Here is a 27,695-nt window from a genome sequence, read left to right as displayed (position 1 = left end):
GAAAGCATATGTAAGCAAATTTAAAAATTCACCTTTCCTGGAGACGCTTCTATCTTAGCCTAATGTTTGTAGAAAAAATTTGTTTTATTTCCCAGCGATTATTCAATAATAACCTGTTAATCGTTTTATTAGTTTTGATTTCGCACGCATAATAGCGAAAAAAATTTTTTTTGAACAAATCTTTGAAGAATTTAAATTACTAAGAAATCAATTTCACATTTTTAATATTTAAGGAGAGTTAGTATGTTAGATTTGCGCGTTATTTTCACAAAATTGATAATTTAATCAATCAAAATATTTTGACAAGTAATCATTGAATTAAATAAGACAAGATAATTTTAATTTTGAATGTGACAACTCTGGGATACTCATAACAATATCATAATGTAATTATGTCCTAGGTCTATAATATAAGCGTATTAAGAAAAATTTTAGTATAATTGAATATATTAAATTTTGAGGTTTTCATAAATAAATTGTACAAAGAAATTTTTTGCAGCAGAGCCATCTTGAATACATTTTAGGTATTGTTTTGCTATTTTGATATTATAATTCCGAAATCCGTTTTGGGGATTTCCCATATTATTACAATTTTCATATCATTTTTAGCAGTATCGTATGTACAGAACAGCTGTACCAATTGGTTATTTGAGAACATATTCTTAATTATTGGCATTCTTACCCCTATTTAAACCTTATAATACCCTGATTTATTTCAAATTATTACATGATTTTTGTAAAATTTATGAATTAAATCTTACAATTTTCTATTCTCAATTAAAAAATGATGAACAAATTTATAATACAGTGTCTATTGTCCCATCATATTACGGGTTAGTTTAAAAACAAAACATTAATAATTGTACAAAAATAACAATCATTCGCATATTTTGAACACCTTTAAAAGGTTAAAATGAAAAAAAAATTGCAAAAATAACAACAATAATAATAATAAACAATAATGATAATTTTTTCTTTTTTTGACCATAAATTCCACGAAATACCTACATTTACGGTGCTTTGCTCACCTAAAATTCAAGTAGACGACGCGTGCCTTCCAGTAAAAATAATATAAAAAGAGTTTAAAAAAGGCCACATGAAACTTAATAAATTTTCAAATAAAAAAAAATAAAAACGGCAAAAATACCAAAAAAAAAAATTTACCAATGTTTTTAAGACATTAACCATCATTTTTTTTTTTGCTTTCAATTTAACGTTCACCAAACACAGTAAATTCCTTAAATGGGTTTGGCCATTTACCTTTGTACACACATTTTTTGCTTTATTATATTGTTATTGTTTTTTTTTTCTTAGTTATTTTTAAAGATTTTTATGATAATTTTTAAATGTTTGAAATCTTATAGATTGTTTTTTTTCGTTATTTTATCGTAAAATAATTTGTATGTGTTCAAAGCTATTCGCTAATAACCATATATACATACCTTTATATGTAATTATACATAATTTTAGTAAATAGTCTAGTTACCTCAATCGGTTCATAACAGGTATTTAATTAGATGGACTTTGTTGTTAGTTTTTGTGTGTTTATTGAATGGTTCATTTGTCAGACCAGGTGGTGGTTATGGTAAAATAATGGGGAAAAAAAATTATCAAAAATTATTGTTGAAAGAGTTAAAATTTTTTTTTGTTTATACAAAATACTAATAAGAAGGAGGAGGAGGAAGACTCATGTCTACTGGCGTACAATACGGACAGAGAATGAAGAGGAAGGGAGACATATATAGAAAATTTATTGAAATGTAAAAATATTTGCAAAAAATAATATTTCATTTTGATTTTTTTTACTTTTTTAAATTTTTTTTAATGCTAATGGAATACAATGGGTGCTGGGGCACATGGGCATTGAAGAAAATGTATTGGAAACATGGGCATTGAAGTAAATGTACTGAAACTCCTTTTCTAAGTTCGGAATTTTCCATTTGTGGATTGGAACACATGTTGTTTCAGGAGAATTAACGACGAGAAAAACAACAAGGGGATGTTTGGAGTTCTGAAGGCGTGTTCCAATTTCGAACAAGTCAAAGACCATATTAAAGACTGGCCTTAAATTAGATTCCAGGAAGAATAGAGGCGCATCATGAGAATCCCGGATATTAACTGTAATTTTTAGACAATTACATGCACACGATGGCTCATTTTCGATTAAAGTCTTACAAGTTGTCCGAATTCATTACGGCGTTGAATTCTAGTGCGGTTTTATAAGAAAAATACATCCATATATTCGAAAGTTTTTTAAATAGTAATGTATTAGGATTTTAGAGGCCGTAAAGTTCCGAAAATTCGATCCGAATACTAGGCCATCACAAAAAATCAAAAGAGTTGCCAAATTTCAATTTGAAAGAGACCCACTATTTATTGAAGAACACAACAGAATTTGACCAGATAAGTTTTTCTTAAATTATTTAAATTTATGTAATTTTCAAAATTTGCAAAAATTTTAAAAGTAAACAAAAAAGAAGAAAATAACTTAAAAAGACAGAATTGAACAAAAATTGCAATAAATCTGAAAAACAGAAATGAAAAAAGTAGAAACTAAAAATTTATACTTTAGACCTTGCAAGGTTATTTAATACTACAGGTAAAAATTTTTTTCAAACAGTTTAAATTTGTTGAACAGAAAAAGGCAAAAAAAATACAACCACAAAAACACTGGAAATTTTTTTATTTTTGCAAAACTTCATAAAAAAAAAATGTCCAAGTTTATGTTGATAGAAAGAGAAACAAATAAATTAAGTGTTTTCTTCTTAGTTTCTTGTTTATGTTTATGCCCTCTTTTATTGGTATTTTGTTTTACTTTCTTAACTCTAAAATTATAGTTAGTAACCATTTAATTAAAATTTATATTTTTGCCAATTTAAAATAGAATCGGCATGCTATCTCTTTCTAAAATCGTTGGCTTATGTTAGGAAAATAATAATAATAATTTTTATGAGTGTTCATATGAGTGTTAAAATAGTTATAGTATAGGAATGGTAATAATGGTAATTCCTATCAGAATAATTACTGTTACTTGAACGTTGATATTGTGGTGTATAAAATTTTTATTTAAATTTATGTATATGTAGATTTTATAGGATTTGTTGTTCTTGAAGCAGTTCTTGCCGTTGTCGGTGCCAAATAAAGAAAGGAAGGCTAAAAATTCCTAAGCCATCAAATAGAATTCTTAGAAAAATTTGATCAAATTATTTTTTAAAAGTGACGTACAATGTATACCTTGATGTCGAAAATCTCATTCAATTTTAAAAGTTGCAAATAAAAGTTGATATCACATTTTCTATATCAGTTTTTAGTATCGTAGAGCCTAAAAAAGTGTGTTTCAAATTTGACTTGCTCGAAACCAGTGATTGTATTTTAGGATTTGTTGTTTTATTACAATTCATTTTAGCCCAGGGGATAACCTTAGTTAACCCTGAAGAATTAAATTCTAAACTATTGGTACACGTTCCCAAAAGTATGCAATTATTATTGTCAAACTATTCTTAATTGTTGTACTATAAATTTTCAAATATCATAGAAACAATAATATTTCCATCGAATTATGGGAATTTATCTGACAAATATTTAATAAAAATTGATTGAATAAAATTAACTGGTATCAATACTATCAACAGCATCATAAATTTAATTATGCCTGTTAGCACAATCGCAGCGTTTAATAGAGTCAACAACTGTAATGACTTTCTTTTCTATTTATAGTTGGAAAAAGTCTATATTTAAAATATTTTTTCTTGTTTTTTCTTCGATTTCATTTATATGAATTTTTTTTTTGATCCTAAGAGCTATTTTTAGATTTCTGCATTTATAAATATGCATTTTATCTCTATCCATACATAAATCGCATTCGTATATGCGATCGCATTCTTAATTTTTTATTAGGTTTATAAAAGTAAATAACTATATATATTAAAATTTCATATTATTTTCTTCAATAAACTTGTATAATAAAAATCTATAAAAATATTTTAATATATATTTATGAATTTATGAATCTATATGCATATTATTATAAGTGAAGACCATTCTGAATATCTAATAAAATTTTGTTAACTATATCGCGTAATTAATTAAATGTGACTATAACGTGGCGTTTTTAAAATATTTTTTTAGATAAAAATAAAACTATTAACCAATATTAAAGATATGAGATAGCTATATAAGTAAAGTATTATAAATAAGAAAAAGAAGACTTACAAAAAAAAACAAACAAGAAAAAAAATAAGAAATATGTATAATCAATATAGTCATTAGACATGATCAGACGCATAAAATTAAAAAGAAAAATGAAAGAAAAATGGTTTAAAAGTAGAAAAAAGAAAAATACCAAAGATTAGTTATAGTTAGATGGCTCCTATATTAGATGGTTAGCGCCAGTGAATAATTTAAAATTGAAATCAAAAAAGAAAGAGAAGCAGAGAAAAAAAAATAAAATCTATTTTTATAATGTAGGTATATTCAAAAGTCTTCAATTTGTCATAATTGTATAAAATGTCAAAATTGTTCCTTCATTTGTAACGCAACTACAGTAATTGTAAAAACATACTAAAGCGGTGAACGGCAGCGGCGGACGATTCCCGTTGTTGACACAGAACGGCCAAATTTTTTGTACATTATTTTGAATTATAATATCACATATACATGGTAATAACCGGCAGTTAAATTCGTGGCTGTAATGTGTATTCTATATGAATTTTGACATTTCGCCGCGAAAAATCGCTCTTGTTTTGTTTTTAACTAAATTAATTTAATTTTGTTGCTAACTTAAACAGGACGCCGTACTGCGGTGAAATTTGTTTTTTTTTTCTTATTAGGTAGAGTTCGTAATATTTTTCAATTAATTAGTTTTGGAAAACAACCGCTAAGATGAGTTGGCTCTGTGTGAGTGAGTAATTTTGTATAAAATAAAATAAATTCTCTCATGAATTTTTCTTTTAGCTCTTTAACCCTTTATAACTCAATTCTTGTTTGCTCCTAGTTTTTGTTTGGGTCTTTCGAATATTTGCTCACTTGGTATTTTATTGTTTAGTTTTACATATCTGAAGAAGTCTTAGTTAATCAATTTCGATACAGTTTTAATTGCCGAGTAAAAGTAGATTAAAATTCACATATGTTTTCGTGTTTCGAATTGTTACCAATGTCCATTTTGTACACATTGTCGTGTTTTTCGAACTATTACCAATAAGTGTGAAATAGAGAAATATTGAGCTTTTATTGTAATATCTTAGAATGGATTTGATTAACTCTATATTTTAATAATTTCCTGATTTTCTATACAAATATAGGAATACAATAATTTTCATATATGAATTTGATCGCATCTTCTATATAATTTTTATGAAAAAAAAACAAAAATTTTATGATTTGAATTTAATTATATGTGATGGAAATGATACCCATATACATAGATAGAAAACAAAATCTTTCATAAACTATTAAAAATGAAAACTTGATTTTAACTCTCCCATATCCTATAAAGACGTTCTGTACTTTGGATGTTGTTGTTATTGTTTTTGTTATATAATTGATTAAGACAAGTTATGAATTCCTCTTTTTCTTTTATTTTTATGGAATTTTTAATGACAAATAATATGTAAAATGTATTTTTATGCAAAGGTATATGATGCATATGGCTGTTTGCAAATATACACACTATATTAATATAATCTTATATATGATAAAAAAAACCGACAAGATTATGTGTTTGTCCTGAATTTCATGTTGTATTTTGTCCTAAATTTTATTCGAAGAATTTTTTTAAAAGGCTTGATGTGTTCAGCTTTCATTTTAAATTTTGTAAATATTTTTGTACCTAAGATATTAGGTACAATTTAAAAAGAAGTAGAAACTAATTCTAACAAGCAAAATTTAAGCAAATCTCAGGGTTTTCCTTTGTTGTTAGAACATATTTTGAAAAAATAAAGAGAAATGCAATTGAATGGTGCAATTAAATTGCCTTTATCAAAAATGAATATAAGGGGCCAAAAGGGTTAATAACACGCTTTCTTAATCCAATCAAATTGTATTTGAAAGTAATACTATTTTTACTCACAATACCAATGTTGGCACAGAAACCTTAACTGCATCAAACCATATTAAAAATGTTTTAGAAATTTTTTTAGAAATTTTTGTAAATATTTTGATACCCCGGAAAATAAAGGGTTAATTACCAAAGTATGAAAAAAATTCTTAACTAATTATAAATTTGTTTCTTTTTATTTACAGGCTGCCTATATGATAGTAGATGAAATGCATGCAGAACATCCTGAACTATTAAAAGATCAATATTGGGAAGAAGTTGTGCCAAAAGATTTACCATATACTGTTGCATCAGAACATTATCGTCGTACAGAACCAAAAGGTTCAGCTGAACACTTTAAAGTCAAACAATCAGATGCAGTTTATGCTAATATAATACCAAATACAAAACGTAGTAATTTACCAGAAGAAGTTTATGCTGATTATGTAAGTATCGAGAATTCAATTTTTCTTACTCATATCAATTTCAGATAAAATTTGTAATTTTTCTTTTTTATTTTTGTTTTATTTAGGAAAGCGTCGATACACCAATGGTTGAACGTCGGAAAAATTGGTTTAGTCGTCAAATAACACGTATGGGATCAGCACGAAGTTCATCAACTGCTTATTCATCTGGCGGTTTATTTAATAGAAATCGAATTAATTCAGTTTATTCAAATCCAGAAGCTGGTATTCCATTACCAAATCAAACAAATAATAATAATAGTGGAAATGGTGGTGGTGGTGGTAGTTCACAAGCAGATGGTCCACCTCCGACACGTAAAATGAGTTTATATGATAAATTTGTAAATCGTAAATCGTTAAGAACTCAACGACAATTAACTAAGCAAAGTAAGAAAAAAAAATTTTATTAAAAAACAGAATGAAAACCAAAAGAAACGGATGGGAATTGAAACGAAACAAAATATGTAATTAATTTCTTTGAAAATATTTAATTTCGTTTTTTCTCTCTTTTCTTGTAGATACAAAGCTTAATATGAATGGTGGATCAGGAAATGCTATTTCAAAGGGACGACCACGAATTCCAACACCTGATGTAACTAAAGAAGGTAGTAGTGGTTTTGGTAATAGTAATACAAGTGTCGGTGGTAATGAAAAACCTGGTGGTCGTTTTAATTTATCATTAACAACAAGTTCAGGATTACCAGTTTCACCAGTTGCTTCTGGTGTTGCGCTAATGACATCACAATTAGCTAATACACCGACAATGTATCAGCAGGCATCTGATGTTCCAGTTGTTGGTACACTATTATTATCACCAATTAGTGAAATGGATAGTAATTCAACACATAATACATTACAAGCTGGTCATCCAGCAACTGCTGCACTAGCACAAGCTGTTCTACCAAAACAATTACAAAATGCTCAATTTGGTACTGTTTCAACTTGTAAGTCCATTTTTGCTATGAAGATGAAAGTTTTTCAAATATTTTTATTTTTAGCTATAGCAAATTCAAATGGTATATCAACTTTATCATTTCCATTTACTGTAACATCAACATCTGATTCAATACCGGGGACATTATCAATTGTACCAATAACATCACCAGCAATTATAACAACATCAACTGATTTAGATTTAAACACAACAAAAAATTCATCTATTGAATATAATAATAAAAATAATACGATACCAATAACAACTATATCATTATCAATACCAAAAGTTGCATCTCAAACATCATTAAAAGATTTATTATCAGATACATCATCAAATGATAATTTCTTAACAGTTGTAAATAATAGTAATAATATAAATAATAAAGATAATAATATTTTATCATTATCAAGAAAATCAAGTAATCAATCAATTAAAGATAGTTATATACTTGAGAAAAAATATTCTGATATTATAATTAATGATAATATTGATAAAATTGATTCATCATTAGTTAATTTAAATAATAACAATAATAATAATAATAGTAATGGTAGTAATAATTCTAATATTATTAATAATGATGATAATAATGATAATAAAGAATTAAATATAAATACAACATCAACAACACCATCAACATTAACTAAACGTAATCCACAACCACAAAAAGGTGAAGTTTATGTATAAAATGTTAAAGTAGTTAAGACACAAACCATATATTAAAATTTTCATAATTTTTCACCACACAAACACAGAATTTTTTTCTACTGTTTTGAAAGTTTAAAATTATTGTGTTGAATATCTATTATTATTTTTGTATGAATTTGTGTGGAAAATTTGAATATTTGAAACAGCAAAAGCTCTGCTTACGAGTATTATTGGATTAATTAGAGTTTTGTTATTCTACTGATTAATTAGTATACAAAAAACATTTAGCAAAAAATATTTGTGTTTGTGATTTATAATAAAATTCTTTTTATATTCCTGATATTAGAGAATATTTTATATTTGCTTTTTCTCCCAATATTCTAATATGTTGTATAATTCAAACCGTTTGTAAATATAAAACCCAATAATTCCATGTAAACCTAAATCATGTAGTAGTTCTAGAACAAAGAGGTTTCCAAAATTCAATTATTTTTAAATCATACAAGTTTATTTTAAAAGTAATTAAAATCTCTTACTTAAATAAAACCTAGCCATGGGTTGGTTACCACCTAAAGTAATTAATAAAAAATGTGAATAAATGAAATTATCGCGTTTATAAGACGTTTCATATCAAAAGCCATTTTCGTATTAGATCTGCATTAAGTATAAACTCCCACAGTAATGACAATAGAAACTTGCATGGTTACGACACTGACGGCTTACGACACAGACAATGAAGAAAATTCTTAAAATTTTGATATTTTAATAAATAAATCAATTTAATTTAATTTCAATTTTTTTTTTTTAAATAATATACGAGGTATTAAATATGTTTTTAATATTATAAATTTTAATAGTAATACTATGTAATTAGAAAATATTTTTTATTTTAATAAATAAAATTAAGTATTTTTAATAAAATAGATTTTTAAATTCAATGTTGCCAGAATTTATAGATATTATTAGAGTTATGAAAATTAAATACATATGTATATATATATGTACAATAATGTTCGAAAAATTAATGTAATTAATTAAATTTGATTTAATAATAATATAATAATTATGTTATTGAAAATATTTTTTTCATAATTATGTGATATTTAAATAAGTAGAAAAAAACGCGAAAGTAATATTTTTTTTTTTTTGTTGTATAAATTTTTGTTTTTCTTTTTCTGTATGGCTACTTTTAAATTTTCTCATATTTTATGTGTTAATTTTGATCTATATTGTAAATTTTATTATGAAAATTTCTAAAAAAAATTTCTAAAAAATTTTAGTAGATTTGGAGGCGATTTTAAAATGTTTACAAAAAGAGTTTTTTGTACAAAAAATTTCTATATACTTATAGCTCGAATAAAATTTTTTATTTAATTTTAGAAAAAGTTTTTAACAAATTATAAATAATTAGAATTTTGAAAAATTTGTTTTGTAAAAATCATTATAGTCATAGATATGAAATTAAATTAAATTTTAAATATGTAGGGGCAATATGCAAAAATAATTTCTTATTTAAATTGTAATTCTGTAAACTTATTCCTAAATTATGATCTATTATAATTTAATTTTTTTCCCCTCTATATATGCTTCTATTTTAATGAAATGCTTTTGTAGTATGTTCAAAATTTAAATTTTATACCTTAATAACTATAACTATATTAAATAGTTAACTATAATAGTTAACTTAATAGTTAACTATAACTATTATAAAAAATTTTTTATTAGTTTGTAATTATTCAGTGAAAACTATTGTACAATAGTTGTAGAAATCTCAATATTTTTGTTATTTAAAATGCTTCTCTATTAGAAAAACACTCTTAAAAGCTTTTAATTTTTTATATTGTAAATGTATAAAACTATTAATTGAAACGCTCAGAAGTCAATCAGTGCAAGTAACTTTAAAAGCTAAAATTAGTTATTTTAAATGGAAATTTTGCTTTCATGTTAAACCCTTTGGTTGACGAAGGCACTAAATGCCATTATTTTTTGTGATTTTTTAATTAATCTCAGAATTAACATTAATTGGCTTACAATGATTGACTTCTGAACCCTGTAGTTATTAATTAGATATGATAGATAATATATACCTATTAGATTATATAATAGATAGAACAGTATAAATTTCATTTTTAATTATTTTTGAAATTCAATTTCAAATACAATAGTAAATAAAAAATGTGGGTTTATAAAAGCTAATTTAAAAAATAAGCCTTTCGAATATTTTTATCATAATTTTATTATTATAAGTACTTAAAATTTGTTTTAAAACTTAAGTAGTTAATTTGATTTTAAAAAAATTTATATAGTTAATTTTAAAAATTTTTTTGAAATTTCGAATCATTCCTGATTTTAATTTTCTAGGTATATTTTTAGGTGTAATAACTTTATGTTGTCGAATTGTTTGTTTAAAAATTAACGAAATATTAAAAGTAATTATTAATAATTTTTTTTATCATAAAATTGTATAAATACTAAATAAATAATTTTAAATATTTTTAGAAAAAAACAGAAAATTTAAATAAAAAAATACAACATTATTTTTTACATGTCAACGCACATATTATTGTACTTATATACATAACAATTGTACTTATATATAAATGGAATATTTATTTTTTAGAATTTTTAATTTAGTATAAATATATATAAATTATATATGTATACATATCATAAATGTATTTTAAAAACAAATCGAGATTGAGTTTTATTAATTTTGAATATTAAAATTAGGATTAATGTCTTTATTTCTACTGTTATAGCAGTACTACTAGGCATTTCTGGAATAATTTAATTTTTGTGAGAGGCTAAGATTCAAAACTCAAAAATAATAGTAATAATTCTGTCAGATGCGAGTGTCTTGTATATTAATATGATCAGTGGTAAATGTAATAACAAGAATTAAACTGAACTATTGATATCTATATGATAGGGCTGCGTCTATTAACAGGAGATTTCACGATTTTGTTTTGCCTAACTTAAGTTGCAATTGTTGGTATAGCTTTTATTCATTTACTAAATTTTAGAACCTCATTCTGAATTTATTGGATTATTCTTTCTGTAGTCTACCTTTTTTTAAGGAAATTTGGAATTCGAGGAATGGATTTAATTATTTTATTATTTTAGTTGATTATTTTAGTTTTGATTCTTTTGTTTCTGACTGTATTAATGATGCTTATAATCCCAGGAGATAATTATAACTTAGTATTTTTGCTAATTTACTCATAAAATTGTACCCTGAATAATTTCTGTCATACTTTACATTTTCTAATTTCTATTAAAAGCTATTCATGCTCCGTTGTTTTTTTCTATTTTAAAAAGTAACGAATTCTCGGCTGTCAATTTGACAGTCGCATTTTGCCTCTAAATTCAAAATAAGTATGTACATAATTCAAAAATTATTTTCGCCAAAACATATGCAATTTTAATAAGTTTTAACAACAGGAATAAAAGTATTTACAAATTCATAATAATTTGAATGGCAATACTAAATTAATAATTGATTCAGATTATATTTATTTGGCAATAAATTAAATAATTTCTAATTTTATATAAATTTCCAGGAGAAAGAATCCGCAGTTTTCTTAAATTAATAAAATTTTACTTGTATGCTTAATATATAAGAAAAAGTTAAATTTGTACATAATCACGTTATAATTTTGTAATCAATTTTGAACAAACATAAGGAAGTTATATAGAGGGAAAAAAACTCAACATAACAATAATCTTCATTTTATACTGACACAATAACAACTCTTAAACTAATAAAACTTAAGTCAATATAACAATAATAAAAATTATAAATGCATGTTTGAGCATTAAAGTAAATAAATAAACAAAATGAGCTTTTATTTTGATAGTAACGTAGAATTCATTAATGTTTGGATTTTTAGTTTATTACCATCTAATTTGCAATATTTATTTTCTAAATAATCATTTAAATTTTTGAAAATTAGTCTTAGTCTGGCACTTAAGAATATTTTATTGAGCTTTATGAATTTATTTTACTGAAAGGATATTGTCGAATATATTTCTCAAAATTACGTGCATACAGTTGATCTTAAAATTATTTGTAATGTCAAGATCTAAGAACCATCAAATGCTAATATCACTGATTTAAGAAATGTTCAAGTGATTTTAAAGTTTATAACACTGGCAGCTATATGGTATTGGTCTAATTAATGACACAAGATTTTAATTCCATTATTGCTCTTAACAAAAAATTAGGTCTTTGTACTACTTACAATAAATTAAAAGTCATTGAATGAGGGAACTATGCATTTCTATTTTTCTTAAGATCCAAAAACTTCTACGTCTGAATAATTACAAAATAATTATGAAATCGAATAAACATACTATATATATATATATATATATTTACTATATATATTTTGGAATATCTATCACATATATATGTATGTATATTGGCTGAGTGAATCTTAGCACCGCACTATAGAAATGAACCGTTTTTATAACAAAATATATGTAAGTAAAAATTTCCTAGAATTATTAACAACAATTGTGCAATCAGTTTACATTCATAACATTAAGTGTTATGACGAGTATAAATGATAGAGTCTATGTTCTGTAAAATTACCTATACGTAAATATTATAAAAGATGCATGGTCATTAATGGGCATTTTTTTATGTAAAATTTACTGTATACCAATTAGAAATTGATAGCACTTCATTTGATGAGCTGGCACTTCAATTTTTACTGTCAATATTATTTTTCTATATTCAGTAAATATATTTTATATAAATTACATATAATTGCATAATTAATAGATGCACAAATATAAAATTTATGATATTCGCATATGATTTTTTTTTTTAAAAGTATTAGAAATTTACATTTTCATTTATAATATTGTAAAATTTATTAATGGAGCGAGAAAGTGTTAAAATTTATGTGCAAAATATGTTCACATAATCCACATTGATAAAGTTTTCTCTTAAGCTGAGCTCCGGAATCAGCCATTCAATTCCTGTAAAATGTTTGTGCTCATACATTAATTTAGATTAGATAAAAATTTATTAACGTTTCCAAAAACTCATTCAACCAACATTTTTCAACTATAGTACACATTAAACCTATAGATATTTTGTACAACGATTGATATAAACTACTAATTTTTATCGTTATTATTTAATTATAATAACTTTTATCATAATGTTAATAAAATTTTTATTTATTTATTCAAAGTTTTAATAATTATAAAGGTATAGTTATGTATTTAACAGCTTTTAAATGCATGTTGCCGTATAGATAAAATTTTCATTATTAATTAAATAAATTTACATATGTACATAAATCTTATCAAATATTTTATTATCATGATAAAATATGCTTATGTAAATACACACTTACAATTCAGTTTGATAATTCAAATAATAATTTCATTATTATCACAATTAAATTAATACGAGTGGACGTAATAACGTAGTACGGTACTCGTATAATGATAAAGGTGGCTATTATCGCAGTCTTGTATTTCAATAAGATATCAATGTCTACATTTCAATTAAAAATACAATATTACTTCGTTTAGCTTTAAAGTATTCGAAAATTTTTATGCAATATGCGGCGACTATTAGATTGTAGCGGGGCCAACAACAGTGCACCGCGACCGCATATAAGGATCTATTGTAGATTTTGGTGTATGCCCTACAAGGGATGCACCAAGTAGCTCCTAGGTGTGTCCCACAGGAGTTCCTTGACCTGCCTCAGTCCCGGAAGACTAGTTCAGCGCTCTGACCGCCCCCTCCCTGATTTTTTCCTTAATTACCGAATTGTATGTGGTCCGATTCCGCAGAAGGGCTCCGGCACAGGAAGAGGCGTGTTTGCCCTCTCCACGCCAGCGCATTATCTGCCTCATTTCCTTCCACATCATTGGTCCGGCACCCAGCAAAAAATGAAACTATTGCGCCTGCCCTTAGTTAATTCATTGAGCCTCTCAAGTCATCAAGACAGCGCCATACTGTCGCGGACGATACGGAAAACGAGTTGAGCGATGGCAGCCCGGCTATCTAACATATTCATTATCATTATCATTATAGGTAATAATAGTTATGCGGTGACTATTTAAATAACAATAATAAAAACTTAATCGAATTGATTACCGTAGGTCTTCATAAATTTTATTATATTTGAAATAAATTAAATTCAAAATTTATATAAATAAACCCTCAATCACACGAGGGCTTGATTATTCAATAAATGCAATAAATTATCAAGTCCTTTTCTGGATACACTATGCAAGACTTATAATATTTTGCAAAATTCAATGTCAAGGTCAAATTAATTGTTTTATATCTCTTTGGCATTCATATTTATTCTAAACAACATTATAATTACATTAAAAAAAACATAATTTTTAAATTTTGCATCACCTCTTTACTATCATGCATATTAAAATTAAATATTATTCTCTAGATAGAGTTGTCGATTTCCTATTACACATATACATATATACTCCTTTACTTTAATATTTTGATGTCATCATTACTTATTATCGTAACACTTTTCTTCTTAGAAATTATTGTAAATCAAAAATATATTATAAGAGCGTGCGCACAATATTATTATTGTACAAGTAACACTCCTATTATGAAGTTTATTCAAATATATGTACATATGTATAACAAATTTTAATTTTATTATTACTATACAATGTACATATAAATGTAAACAATGTTATCATTTATGTAGTTCAAGTTCAAAATAGTTTTAAAGTAAAATTCTCTAAAGGTATCCCATAAATTTTTGCAAAATTATTTTTTATACGTATATGCATACAAAACAAAAAAAATATTGAAAAAAAAAATAAGGAAACAAAAAAATCGCTTTTATGCTACTAGTAAGAAATTTTTTCTATACAAGGAACAAAATAACAGCAAAAAGAGAAAGAGAGAGTGTAACAGAAATATTTCATTCATAAAATTTATTTTTTTGTTATGTTTTCTTTCTCTAGTTCTTCTAAGCGGTAATTAATTGATCGAAATTTTACGAGTATTATTAGAAAAAGCAAAAAAATCATAAAATTTTTTAAATTAGAAAATTTCATATTTTTTTTTTTTTAATAATAAAAATGCTCTTCTCATTAATTTTTAGTTCAGTTCAATTTTGAATCTCAGTGCGTTCACATCGTTTAACAGAAGGAATTGTTTGTGGAATAAAAGAGGAAAAATATAAGAAAATAATAACAAAAAAAAAAAGAGCGGCGTATTGCAAAAAATCAGAGTTATTAACGTTTTGATAAAAATTTTTAAATATCGAGTTATTATTTCCGTGTCTCTTGACGTGTTCAGTTGGGGCACTATATTCTAATTATTATTATTACTGTTGCGGTTATTTATTAAAAATATTGGAATAAGATAACAAAATGTAAATTAAATTTTTTTATTTTTTTAAATTAAAAGTGATTTTTTTTCTATTTTTATTTTTTATTAAATTAATTAAATATTTATTTTTTCTCTTGCAATTAAAAATATAGTTATGTATAGTTTAATTACCCCATATATACTTTTATTAAATATTTAATTAGAATTAAGAAAATATTATTAAAAAATGCAATTATTATACTAGTATTAAGTACTTTATGCACTTAGAATATGTGATAAGACTTTGAAAATGTGAACGTTTTGTGATAAAAATTTTTAAGTGCAATTGTTTTTGGCATTAGATTTTGGATTTGAATTCTTGATCTAGAATATCATAATTTTTTTATTATGTGAATTTATATTTAACATGGATATGAGGAATTTCAAAAAGGACGAAAATATATTTATTTTTATTTATGGAATTTTATTGACTTACATTGTATAATTGCAGTTCCATGTATGATTTTGATTCTATGAATAATTTTAGAAACGAATACTTTGCTTTAATAAGCTGAAGGAAGCTCTAAAATCCGTGTTTTAAACAAAAAATAATTAAAAAACATTTAATTATAAAAATATTTCACTTACAATGTGCAAAAATTAATTGAGTCTCAAGACAAATTCACAAAATTTAAAAATTACTCCACAAGTACGAGCTAAATTGGAGTTTTTTCAACTTGTATAAGAAAGGACTCAAGTGTCGGGAATGAACAAAAATTTGAATCTTATATAGACGATTTAATAGTCAAACAGTCAACAGAATTCAAAGGATCCCGGAAATATTTTACTGATAATAAAAGTTTTCCTCTTTCTCATAGGTTTATTTTAATAATTTTAACGAATTTTGAATTTTTTTTTTTGTAATTTTTGAATGTTTAGGCATTTTGAAACCTTACCGTCTTAATCTCAATATGTTTTTTTTACCGTCAACATGATTTGCGGTGAAAAATATTTGATTTGAGTTGGAAAATGTTTGATTTAAGGTGAAAATGATTAAATTTGTATTGAACAGTATTAAAAATTTTTGATTTAAAAAATAATATTCCTATTTGCTATAGGAATATTCCATTTGTTATAAAAGACTGCAGTTTTTTTTTTTTTGCGAATATAGTTTGCGAATAATTCTGAGTATATTTTCTACGTACATACACACAAGCATAAACACACAGGCATAATACACGTGTTTTATTTGGAAATCAAAATTTTATGGAAATATAATAGAATATTGATTGTACTCGTATCATTATAACAGTTTAAGTACTTATAATAAAAATTGTTCTATTGCAAAAACAAAATTTGATTTTGTGCTATGAAAAGGATCTTTTTAATTAATAAAACATAGGAGTAGAAATTTGTATAAACATGTTATTCAAATATAACAAAATAAAAATAAACTGTTATACTATATGATAATGTTATATTATGAAGAATATATGAAAATTTTAGAATTGCACATTTAAAATATTTTAATTATTTATTTTTTCAAAATTTTTTTAATTAAATTATTCAATTATATTAGTTTATTACTAAACAATTTCTCATTCTTATTGCTGAGAACGTTTTTAAGGAAAAAACAGTGCAGAATAATTTATGGAATTTTTAAATGTAATTAAAGAATTTTGTTTTTACATTTATATATAGAAAATTAAATAATTTTGGCTCTAAAAATCAGAAAATTTTCATCATAAAATGCTTATTCTGCTAATTTTGCAGTTTTTAAAATATATGAACTGTGCTTAATGCAGTAAATTCTTGATCTTTGATTGTGTTTATAACTAATATATTAAATAATTAAATATTATTTAATTATTTAATATACCCAATGCAAATTTACTATATTAAAAGGAATTGTTGATTATAAAGAGCATGTACACATCAGCAATATATATACTTTTAACTTACATTATTTAACAGTTATATAGTTAAAATTTTTCAATATATTACTTAATTAATTGGAGTACACGTTCCACAAAAGTATAAAATATTGTAATAAATATTAATTACTTATTGTAATTTTTTTTGTAATATAATTTGATTCTGGGTATTTTGATTATTCTTATTTAAATACTCGATACATTTGTATATTACAGTAAATTACTAATATAAACGAGAAAAAAAGTAGAGTTGACTTTGTCAACTCTGTGATACCCGTACGAATTTGTTGTCCTATGTGCGAATAACTAATGTGCCATAACTAACTATGGGGCAGACTATGACTTTAAGTTGCCGTATTACCATATTAATTTATGCAAAATTTCAGTACTATGTGTTTTTCAAAATACTGGTTGTGCCAAACTACTATTGAAGTTGTATGGCAGCTACCAGAAAGAGCCAAGAAATTTCAGCGAATTTTATCAAGCACATCGGCCCTACTAATATATTCACTTGTGTGAAATCTCAATATCACAGCTTTTATAGTTTCTGAGATATAGCCAAATAACTTTTGAAGTTGTATGGCAGGTACAAGAAGGAGCCAAGTAATTTCAACGACTTTTATGAGACACATTGGCCCTACTAATATATTCGTTCGTGTGAAATGTCAATACCATAGCTTTAATACTTTCTGAAATATAGTTAAATAACTTTTGAAGTTGTTTGGCAGGTAGCAGAAGGAGCCAAGTAATTTCAACGACTTTTATGAGACCCATTGGCCCTATTAATATATTCGTTTGTGTGAAATTTCAATACCATAGCTTTAATAGTTTCTGAAATATAGTCAAATAACTTTTGAAGTTGTATGGCAGGTACCAGAAGGAGCCAAGTAATTTCAACGACTTTTATGAGACACGTTGGCCCTATTAATATATTCGTTTGTGTGAAATTTCAATACCACAACTTTTATAGTTTCTGAGATATAGCCAAATAAATTTTGAAGTTGTATGGCAGTTACCCGAACCGGTACCCCAATCACGTCCAATTTGAATAGGATTCTGGCACTTACTACAATAAATCATTTGTGAAAATTTGGTGAACTTAGCTCAATTAGTTTTTGAGTTATCGTTCGGACGGACGGACGGACGGACGGACAGACAAAGCTAAATCAACTCAGAATTTGACGCTGATCAAAAACATACACTTGAGTCTATATCTAACACCGTTATTTCTTAGCGTTACAAACGGTAAGGCAAATTTAGTATACCCTTCGAACATACGTTCGTACGGGTATAAATATATATGAATAGGGTTTTACAAAATGAAAGTGCGTTAACTCAAAATATTTTTACAAACTATGATTTAAAAAAAAAAATTCCCTTCTAATTATATTTTAACATTTATATTTAATAAAAAATTGTTATAATGGAATATAAAAAGAAATTAGCATATTTTATAACCTTGATAAATTTTCCATGTACATGAAATATACATATAATGTCCCCTATAATTATGCAATTTTTCCCAATAGTATATAATATGTACGTTTCTCACTCTTACACCTTTTATTCAATTCCTTTAACGTATTAAAAATTTATGTATACTTAAATTTAATTTACTAACTATAATATATAATTTTTATCATTGTTGCCATATACACATAGACAGAGTGAGAATAAAACGACAATAATTTTAAATTATATTTTAAGGTCAAGGTGTGCCTTTATTTCTGTGAAATTCTTGTGAAGCAACACATGCAATTAAATATTAGAAAATTCATTTTATTATTTTTTATTATTTTTTAATTAAATTCCTTTATAATATTGGTTATTCGGCCATTTAATAAATATAATATATACAAAGTTGCAAAATTGTGAAAATTCACTTCTAAATTTACTTATGCTGTGTACTAAAATTATATCACTTTAAAAAATTCTTTATTAAATACTACAAGTATTTGAAAAGAGTTAAAAGAACAATTTTTTTTTCTGTTTTAATTTAACGGTGTATCAATTAAATTGCAAAAAAATTCATGAAGATACAAGGAAAATATTATTATTTAAATCTGAAGGTCTTTTCTATATACTTAATATAATAAAAATTTAACTATATTATACTTGGAGAAAGAAGAACAAAAAAAAAATTATATTAGACTTTCTAAGTTCATAATCGGTCAATTGATGATCGGTCATTTTGTTATACGAGCTGTATATCAGATATACATGTATGTATATTGTATGTTATTAGAATATTAGATGAGAAGAATTAATTGAGAAAACATTTTATATGGTCACGTTTTTATTGTATATTATTTTAATAATAAAAAAATTTACATAAAATCTAATTAAAATGGCGATTTTTTTAAGTTGCCTTGGAAATTATTTAAAATATTTACAAAAATATAAAGTATTCAGGATATATGAGAAATGTAGGGAAAGAATTTGGAGTAAAGTGTAAAAAATACTGTTTATAATAATAGGAAATTTTCATATTTGTAACAACAATAATTTGAGGCATAAATCCTAGTACGTTCGCCATTAATATTTATTTAAAATTTTACGAAATGGCTTTAATCAACTTTGACAAAATGAATTAGAAATACTGTATGTATTTTAGATTAGTCAGAAAATGTATATATATAAATATTTCCTAAATCTTTAGTATGATGCAGTGAATTTTTCTGTTAAAAATACCAAAGCTACTGAATATTTCAGAATTCATGATTTGATTAAAGATTTTAGAAATTTGAATCAGAAGATTATATAACAAACTTGGTTATAACTCCTCCAAATCAGTGGAAAAACGCATTGAATATTGAGAATTCCGCAGAGTAGAAAATTGGTAAATGGTTGGAATAGAATAGCCTTATTCCCCTAAACAAGTTCGACTAACGCCTGTAGACACTCTCACACCGAATTCGAATTGATTTAGTAGAAGTAGTAGCAGTAGTAGTTTTCTAATAATGTGGAATATTACTTATATAATATTAAAACTGATAATGTGGAATATTACCTTAGTTTTTTTAAAATGTTGTATATTATGCACTTATACTACTATGTTTTAATACACTCTTACATTCTGTACACATACGATATGTTATTGTACATATAATAACAAAAACATGGAATAAAAATCTTGGCAACGTACATACTATGTTTTTATTTTGTTACTATGTTTTCTTTGAAAAAAACAGGAGATGACCTTTAGTAATAATATTTCAGAGCCTTATAAAAGTGCGTATAAATTATGTTTACTGGAACAAAAATCAATAATATTTAAATAGCAATAAAATATAAAATTTAATTGACAAATTAAACCACTGATTTACTTGTGTACTCCGATAAATCTATAGTTGAAAATTACTTAGAATATGTGGTACAAAAATGAAATTTTTCTCAATTATATTTAAAAATAAATTTTAAAAAAAATTTTATAAATTAATTTATTTTTTTAAAAAATTTTTTTCATTTTCTAATTTTAGGACAGCATACGATGTATCAAATAAAGATGAACAAAAATCAAAATCAATCAGTTACTTTAGTTTATTTCGTTTTGCAACATCAACAGAAATTTTCTTATTATTTTTAGCATTTTTTGTAACAATTATAAAAGCATTAACATTACCAATTATGATTATTGTTTATAGTGAATTTACATCAATGTTAGTTGATCGAACATATGGTAGTGGTACATCATCAAAAACATATTTATTACCATTATTAGGAGGTGGACAAATTTTGTAAGTGAAAAATTGAAAATTTAATATGGGATTTCTGTTTAGATATCCTTAATTAATAGATTATTAAAGAAATATGATTTAGGACGCAATATGTATGGAATTTTAATCATATATGTGACTCATTATGTGCAGAAATGCGCTCTTGAATTCGTAAATTTTCTTGATCATTTGAATTTAATCCAAGTCAATGTTGTTACTGAGGGTATAGATTGCTTGGAGTATATAGAATTTCTATTCATATTTATATTATGGAAACGATTCTTTCGGTATTATTGAAATTATTTCTTATATAGGTTCCAATATAATAAATTTTAATTTAATCTTAGCTTTTAAATTAATTTTTCAATTATAACAATATTATGGTTATTTTATTTTTAAATAATTCTCATTTCATAAATTCCTATTAAAATTGAATGATAAAATAGAAATTCTATATTCCAAATACATGTAAAATGAAAAATCGATTACAGTGGCGCCTTGCATCTTAAGGTGTACATTTATATAAAGTTCAAGTTTATTTTGTAAAGAGTCTTGTCTCCTTATTCTTCGATTATTTCTTAATTTAATTCTTAATCGATTTTAAAATTTAAAATAATAGAGAAAAATTTTATTTCTGTGTAGTTGAAATTTACTTTCCAAAATCTTTTAATATTAAATTTTAATATTCAAATTCTTATACAATATTATTTTTTGTTTTTGTAGAACAAATGCAACAGCTGAAGAAAATGACGATGCATTATATTATGATTCAATGGCATATGGTGGTCTTTTTTTTATATTTTCAACAATAATGTTTTTAACTGGTATTGCTGGTGTTGATTTATTTAATTATGTTGCATTAAAACAAGTTGTACGTATACGTATAAAATTATTTCAATCAGCTATAAGACAAGATATTGGATGGCATGATATGACAAAAGATCAAAATTTTGCACAAAAAATTACAGAGTAAGTACAGAACAATTAATAGTTTTACAAAATATTTATACTAAATTAATTTTAATTATTTTTCATATTTGTTTTAGTGATATTGAAAAAATAAGAGAAGGTATTGCTGAAAAATTATCACATTTTATAAATTTAATTGGTGGTACATTAATAACAATGATTATATCATATATTTATGGTTGGAAATTGGCATTATCATTAAGTATTTATATTCCAATAGTTATTTTAACACATTATTATGTATTAAAGGTAATTAATAGATTAGTTTTGAGATCATTGAGTATGCAATTAAAAATTTTATTCTTATTATATTTTTTGTAGTATCAAAGTATTTTAACATCACGTGAATTAAATTCATTTGCAAAAGCTGGAAATTTATTAGAAGAAATTTTGAGTTCAGTACGTACAGTTGTTGCATTTGGTGGTGAAAAAAAAGAGGTTGAACATTATGGTACACTATTGGTATCGGCAAGAAAAGCTAGTGAAAGAAAAGGAGCATTTAGTGGATTTGGTGAAGGTGTATCACGTTTATTAATGTTTATATGTTGTTCTGGTGCAATATGGTATGGAATACATTTAATAATTGATGATCGTGATAAAACAGTAAAAGAATATACACCAGCTACAATGCTTATTGTAAGAACTTTAAGAATATCTTTTGTTTTATATTAATATAATATTTTTTTAAGGCATTCTTTGGTATTGTTGTTGGTGCTGATAATATTGCAAAAAGTTCACCATTTTTAGAAGCATTTGGTACAGCAAGAGGTGCTGCAATTGAAGTATTTAAAATGATTGATTTAAAATCAAAAATTGATCCGTTATCAACTACCGGAAAAATTTCTAATATTGAATCAAAAGGTATTATTGAATTTGAAGATGTATTCTTTCGTTATCCATCCAGGCAAGATATTATAATATTAAGAGGAATATCAATAAATATTGAAAGTGGTCAAACTGTTGCATTAGTTGGTTCATCTGGTTGTGGAAAATCAACATGTATACAATTAATTCAAAGATTTTATGATCCAGATTTTGGACAAATAAAATTAGATGGTTTAGATATTAGAAAATATAATTTAAATTGGTTACGTTCAAATATTGCTATTGTTGGACAAGAACCTGTATTATTTTTTGGAACAATAGGTGGCACAATTAACAATTTATTATGTTCCAGAATTTAATTAAAATTAGAAATTTTATTATTTTTTAGTTGACAATATTAGAAGTGGTAAAACATCTGCAACTGATAAAGAAGTTGAAGAGGCTGCAAAATCTGCTGGTGCTCATAATTTTATAATTAATTTACCACATGTAATTTTTATTTCACATATATAACTTTATAAAAATTTAAAAAAAATATTACTGAATTTAAATTATGATGCTTTCCTTTTTTAGGGTTATCAAACGAAAATTGGTGAAAAAGGTACACAATTATCTGGTGGACAAAAACAAAGAATTGCAATTGCACGCGCTCTTATACAAAATCCAAAAATATTATTATTAGATGAAGCAACATCAGCACTTGATTATGAATCTGAAAAATTAGTACAACAAGCATTAGATTTGGCAAGTAAAGGACGTACAACAATTGTTGTATCACATAGATTATCAGCAATTAAAGGTGCCGATAAAATCGTATATATTGATCATGGCAAAGTTTTAGAAGAAGGAACCCATGATGAATTAATGCAATTAAATGGTCATTATAATAAAATGGTTTCATCAATTGATTTGGATATAAAAAATAATGAAAATGTTGATAATATTGAAGATGATTTAGATTTATATAAAAAAACATTTGATTTAGATACAAAAAATTTAAATTATAATATTATGAATAAAAAGAAAAGTATAATATCAAATTCATCTAGCTTAAAAAATTTCGAAGCAATACAAAATTATCAATCTACTGATGATCTTGAAAATATAAAACGTGCAAATGTATCAAAAGTTTTTCAAAGAATATTAAGTATATCAAAACCAGAATGGGGTTATTTATTTTTAGGAATAATTGGAGCTGCTGGTGTCGGTTCCTCATATCCATGTATGACACTATTAATGGCTGAATTTTATAAAACATTAGCAAATCCAGATCCAGATGATGCTATCAATCATATTAGAATATTATCAATATTATTTTTAGTATTAGGTTTTGTATTCGGTTTAACATGTTTTATGCAAACTTATTTATTTAATTTATCTGGTTGTAGATTATCATCAAGATTAAGGTATATATGAAAACTATAAATAATTTATTTTATAAAATTAATAATTTCTTTCTTTAATTTTAGATTAGAGACTTTTAAATCAATTATAAAACAAGAAATGAGTTGGTTTGATAAAGATGAAAATAGTGCTGCATCATTATCGGCACGTTTATCTGGTGATGCATCAAGTGTACAAGGTGCATTAGGTTTTCCATTAAGTGGTATTATACAAGCAGTAACAACATTTACAATAAGTGTTACAATTGCATTTTATTTCTCATGGAATTTAACATTATTATGTTTAGTTTGTACACCATTTATTGTTGGATCTGTTATTGTTGAATATCGGATTAATGAGAAAACAGCAATTAAATCAAAAAAAATTTTAGAAGATGCAAGTCGTGTTGCAACTGAAGCAATTATTAATATTAGAACAGTTGCTGGTTTAAGACGTGAAAAATATGTTATTGAAAAATTTGAAAATGAAATGTATAATGTACAAAATATTTTAAGAAAAAAATTACGTTTTCGCGGTCTTATCAATTCATTTGGTCAAACAATAATGTTTTTTGGTTATACATTTGCTTTAGCATATGGTGGAATATTAGTATCAAAAAGAGAAATTGATTTTCAAAATATTTTAAAGTAATTATTAAACTATAAAAAATAATTGAACAATTTGTTTTGAAGGTGGTGTAAATCCAATTCCAAAATTTTATTATAAATTTTAATATATATTAATTATATAAATTTTAATGTGTAAAAAATTGGGCTTGCACCATTTTTAAAGAAAATGGTTAACTACTTGCATTTACATAAAAAATATGTCAAAAAAAATTTGCTAATTTTAATAATTTTTCAAAAAGAGTTTCAGAAACCCTACTGTATGGTTCAATGATGTTAGCACAATCATTAGCATTTTCACCAGCATTTGGTGCAGCATTATTTGCTGGTAATCGTCTATTTAAATTAATTGATAGAACACCAAAAATAAGATCACCGATACCAATTGATAAAAATCGTGCAATATCAAATAGTTTTCAAGGTGTTGAATATAAAAATATCAATTTTCGTTATCCAACCAGACCGGAAGCACAAATTTTAAAAAATCTTAATTTACAAATATTTAAAGGTAGAACAGTAGCATTTGTTGGTCATTCTGGTTGTGGTAAATCAACATGTATACAATTATTACAAAGATTTTATGAACCAGAAACTGGTAAAATTGTAAGTTTTAAAAAGAAAATTTTAAATTAAAAAAAAAATTTAATTATAAAAATTTTTTTTTTTTCTTTGTAATAGAATATCGAACATGGTAATATATCAACTGATATGACATTAGAAAAATTACGTTCAAATCTTGGTATTGTATCACAAGAACCAATATTATTTGAAAGATCAATTGCTCAAAATATTGCATATGGTGATAATTCACGTATTGTAACAATGGATGAAATTATTGATGCTGCAAAACAAGCAAATGCACATAATTTTATAACATCATTACCAAATGGTTATGAAACAAATTTAGGATCACGTGGTACACAATTATCTGGTGGTCAAAAACAAAGAATTGCTATTGCTAGAGCATTAGTTAGAAATCCAAATATATTATTGTTAGATGAAGCAACATCAGCTTTAGATTTACAAAGTGAAAAGGTTTTTACATATTTAGGATTTATTCAAAATTCAAATATTTTAAATTAATTTTTTTAATTATTTTAGATTGTTCAATCAGCTCTAGACTCAGCATGTAGTGGTAGAACATGTATTATTATTGCTCATCGTTTATCAACTGTACAAAATGCTGATTTAATATGTGTTTTCGAAAATGGTAAAATTGCTGAATTGGGCAATCATCAACAATTGTTGGCAGAAAATGGTTTATATTATAAGTTATATACAACGCAGCCAAATTTATCATAAAAATAAGAGAAAAAATATGTATATATATGATAAATATATATAAGAGTGTGTGATACACGTGTATTGTATATGCTTGTATGTATATTTTAAAAAGAAAGTATTATTATTATAGAATTTCAATTTTGAACAAATATTTTTTAAGTTTATTTTTTTTTTGCTGTTATACATAAAAAATGAAGGCGAAAGATCAATTTGATTACAAAATTAAAATTAAACAATTGAAGGATTTTTAATTTTTAGTTTTCCGAATTTTAATGGTACTTATTTCGAATTTTAGAACTGTTCTCCTAATTCCAATGATTCTCATTTCAAATTCTAAAGCTGTTCACCGGATTCTAATGGTACTTATTCCGAATTTTAAAGGATGTTCTCCAAATTGTAATGGTGATTAGATTTTCCAAAAGAAAAATTAAGTTTTCATTAATTCGGAATCTAGAATTCGAAATCAAATTAATCCCAGAAAATTTGTGTTTCAGTTAGAATATAAATGTTTATATCGGTTTCTAATTTTATCAGTGCAATTTGCTAGTCAATTAGCAGCTAATTATGTAACAACTACTCAATAATTTGCATACATTCAATTTTTGGTTTTATTTTCTTATAAATTTTTAATTATGTTTCAAGCAGATTTCAAAAATTTTGAGTAAAATGTAATTCGTAGTCTTATTATTCGCTTACACAAAAATTTGCAATTCTCATAAAGTTTATGAAAAAATCTTCTACTATTAATATAAGATTTCTAACTTATTTCCCTGCTTTTAACAAGTTCTCAGTTAATGGTCAATTTCAATACCATTAACCTTGAACACCTGTTAATTTCAGACACAAATTAAGTTAAAAATGTACTTACTATTATACGTCGTCCAATTAATTATTTTTCAATTTCTCCTGGAAGTATGCAATAATATTTTATTAAATAGGACTCCTGTTTAAACTTTAATTTTTTACAATTATTTATTTTGTTGAATTGTACAGAGCTGAATCTAGGAACGAAATTTTGTTATTATTTATATAATTTTAAGTTTTTTTAAATAACCCGGTTTTATTTTCAGTAAGTAACACTTATATTAATGCTTAACAAACAAAATTAACTTTAATCACATTCACTAGAACTAAAAAACTTCCTTCAATCGCTACAAAAGCCAAAGGCTTTTCTAATTCTGATTCGATGATATATTATTAGCTATTAAATACGGCTAATTTTATTAGGCTAAACAAATATTCTATAAATAACAATATGTGCACACATTTTTTACCTAAATTTCAGAGTGTGTTTAACCAAAATGGAAACTAGATAAAATTAGCACATGTGTTAATCCTTTTTTATTTGATTTTACGAAAAATCGTAATAAACAATATAGGCGTGTATATTTTATGAATCAGAAATAAATTTTTTAATATTTATAAATGTTTGAAACAATTTAGAATGTGACTGTCTCATATTTAATTGTATATACTTACATATGTATACAAGGTCATGTACGCACATATGCTAATATTGAGATTTTAAGAAAATTTAAATTCATATTTTGCTTA

The 27,695-nt window shown here is 24.7% G+C and overlaps 2 protein-coding genes across 2 annotated transcripts in view; both read left to right on the top strand.

Moving 5' to 3' along the window:
• Positions 1–9,021, top strand: part of LOC129612820 (bestrophin-3) — a 51,494-nt gene extending 42,473 nt beyond the window's left edge. The window contains exons 8-11 of the mRNA XM_055526603.1: positions 6,241–6,480; positions 6,567–6,885; positions 7,017–7,442; positions 7,497–9,021. Of these exons, the coding sequence (XP_055382578.1) occupies positions 6,241–6,480; positions 6,567–6,885; positions 7,017–7,442; positions 7,497–8,122 (1,611 nt within the window). The 3' untranslated portion in view covers positions 8,123–9,021. The remainder of the gene's footprint in view (positions 1–6,240; positions 6,481–6,566; positions 6,886–7,016; positions 7,443–7,496) is intronic.
• Positions 9,022–15,212: 6,191 nt separating this feature from the next.
• Positions 15,213–26,290, top strand: LOC129612804 (multidrug resistance protein homolog 65-like). Its single transcript, XM_055526581.1, has 12 exons — positions 15,213–15,468; positions 20,818–21,075; positions 21,778–22,023; positions 22,101–22,272; positions 22,345–22,659; positions 22,713–23,169; positions 23,237–23,337; positions 23,422–24,254; positions 24,318–24,878; positions 25,100–25,460; positions 25,536–25,892; positions 25,959–26,290. Coding segments are annotated over exons 1-12 (3,864 nt in total). The 5' UTR covers positions 15,213–15,466; the 3' UTR covers positions 26,160–26,290.
• Positions 26,291–27,695: the final 1,405 nt, after the last annotated feature.

The sequence above is a fragment of the Condylostylus longicornis genome, unplaced genomic scaffold, assembly GCF_029603195.1.
Source record: "Condylostylus longicornis isolate FDR11 unplaced genomic scaffold, ASM2960319v2 ptg000077l, whole genome shotgun sequence".
NCBI lineage: Eukaryota > Metazoa > Arthropoda > Insecta > Diptera > Dolichopodidae > Condylostylus > Condylostylus longicornis.
The sequence above is the reverse complement of the archived record's forward strand: the minus strand, read 5'-3'. Positions and strand labels throughout refer to the sequence as shown.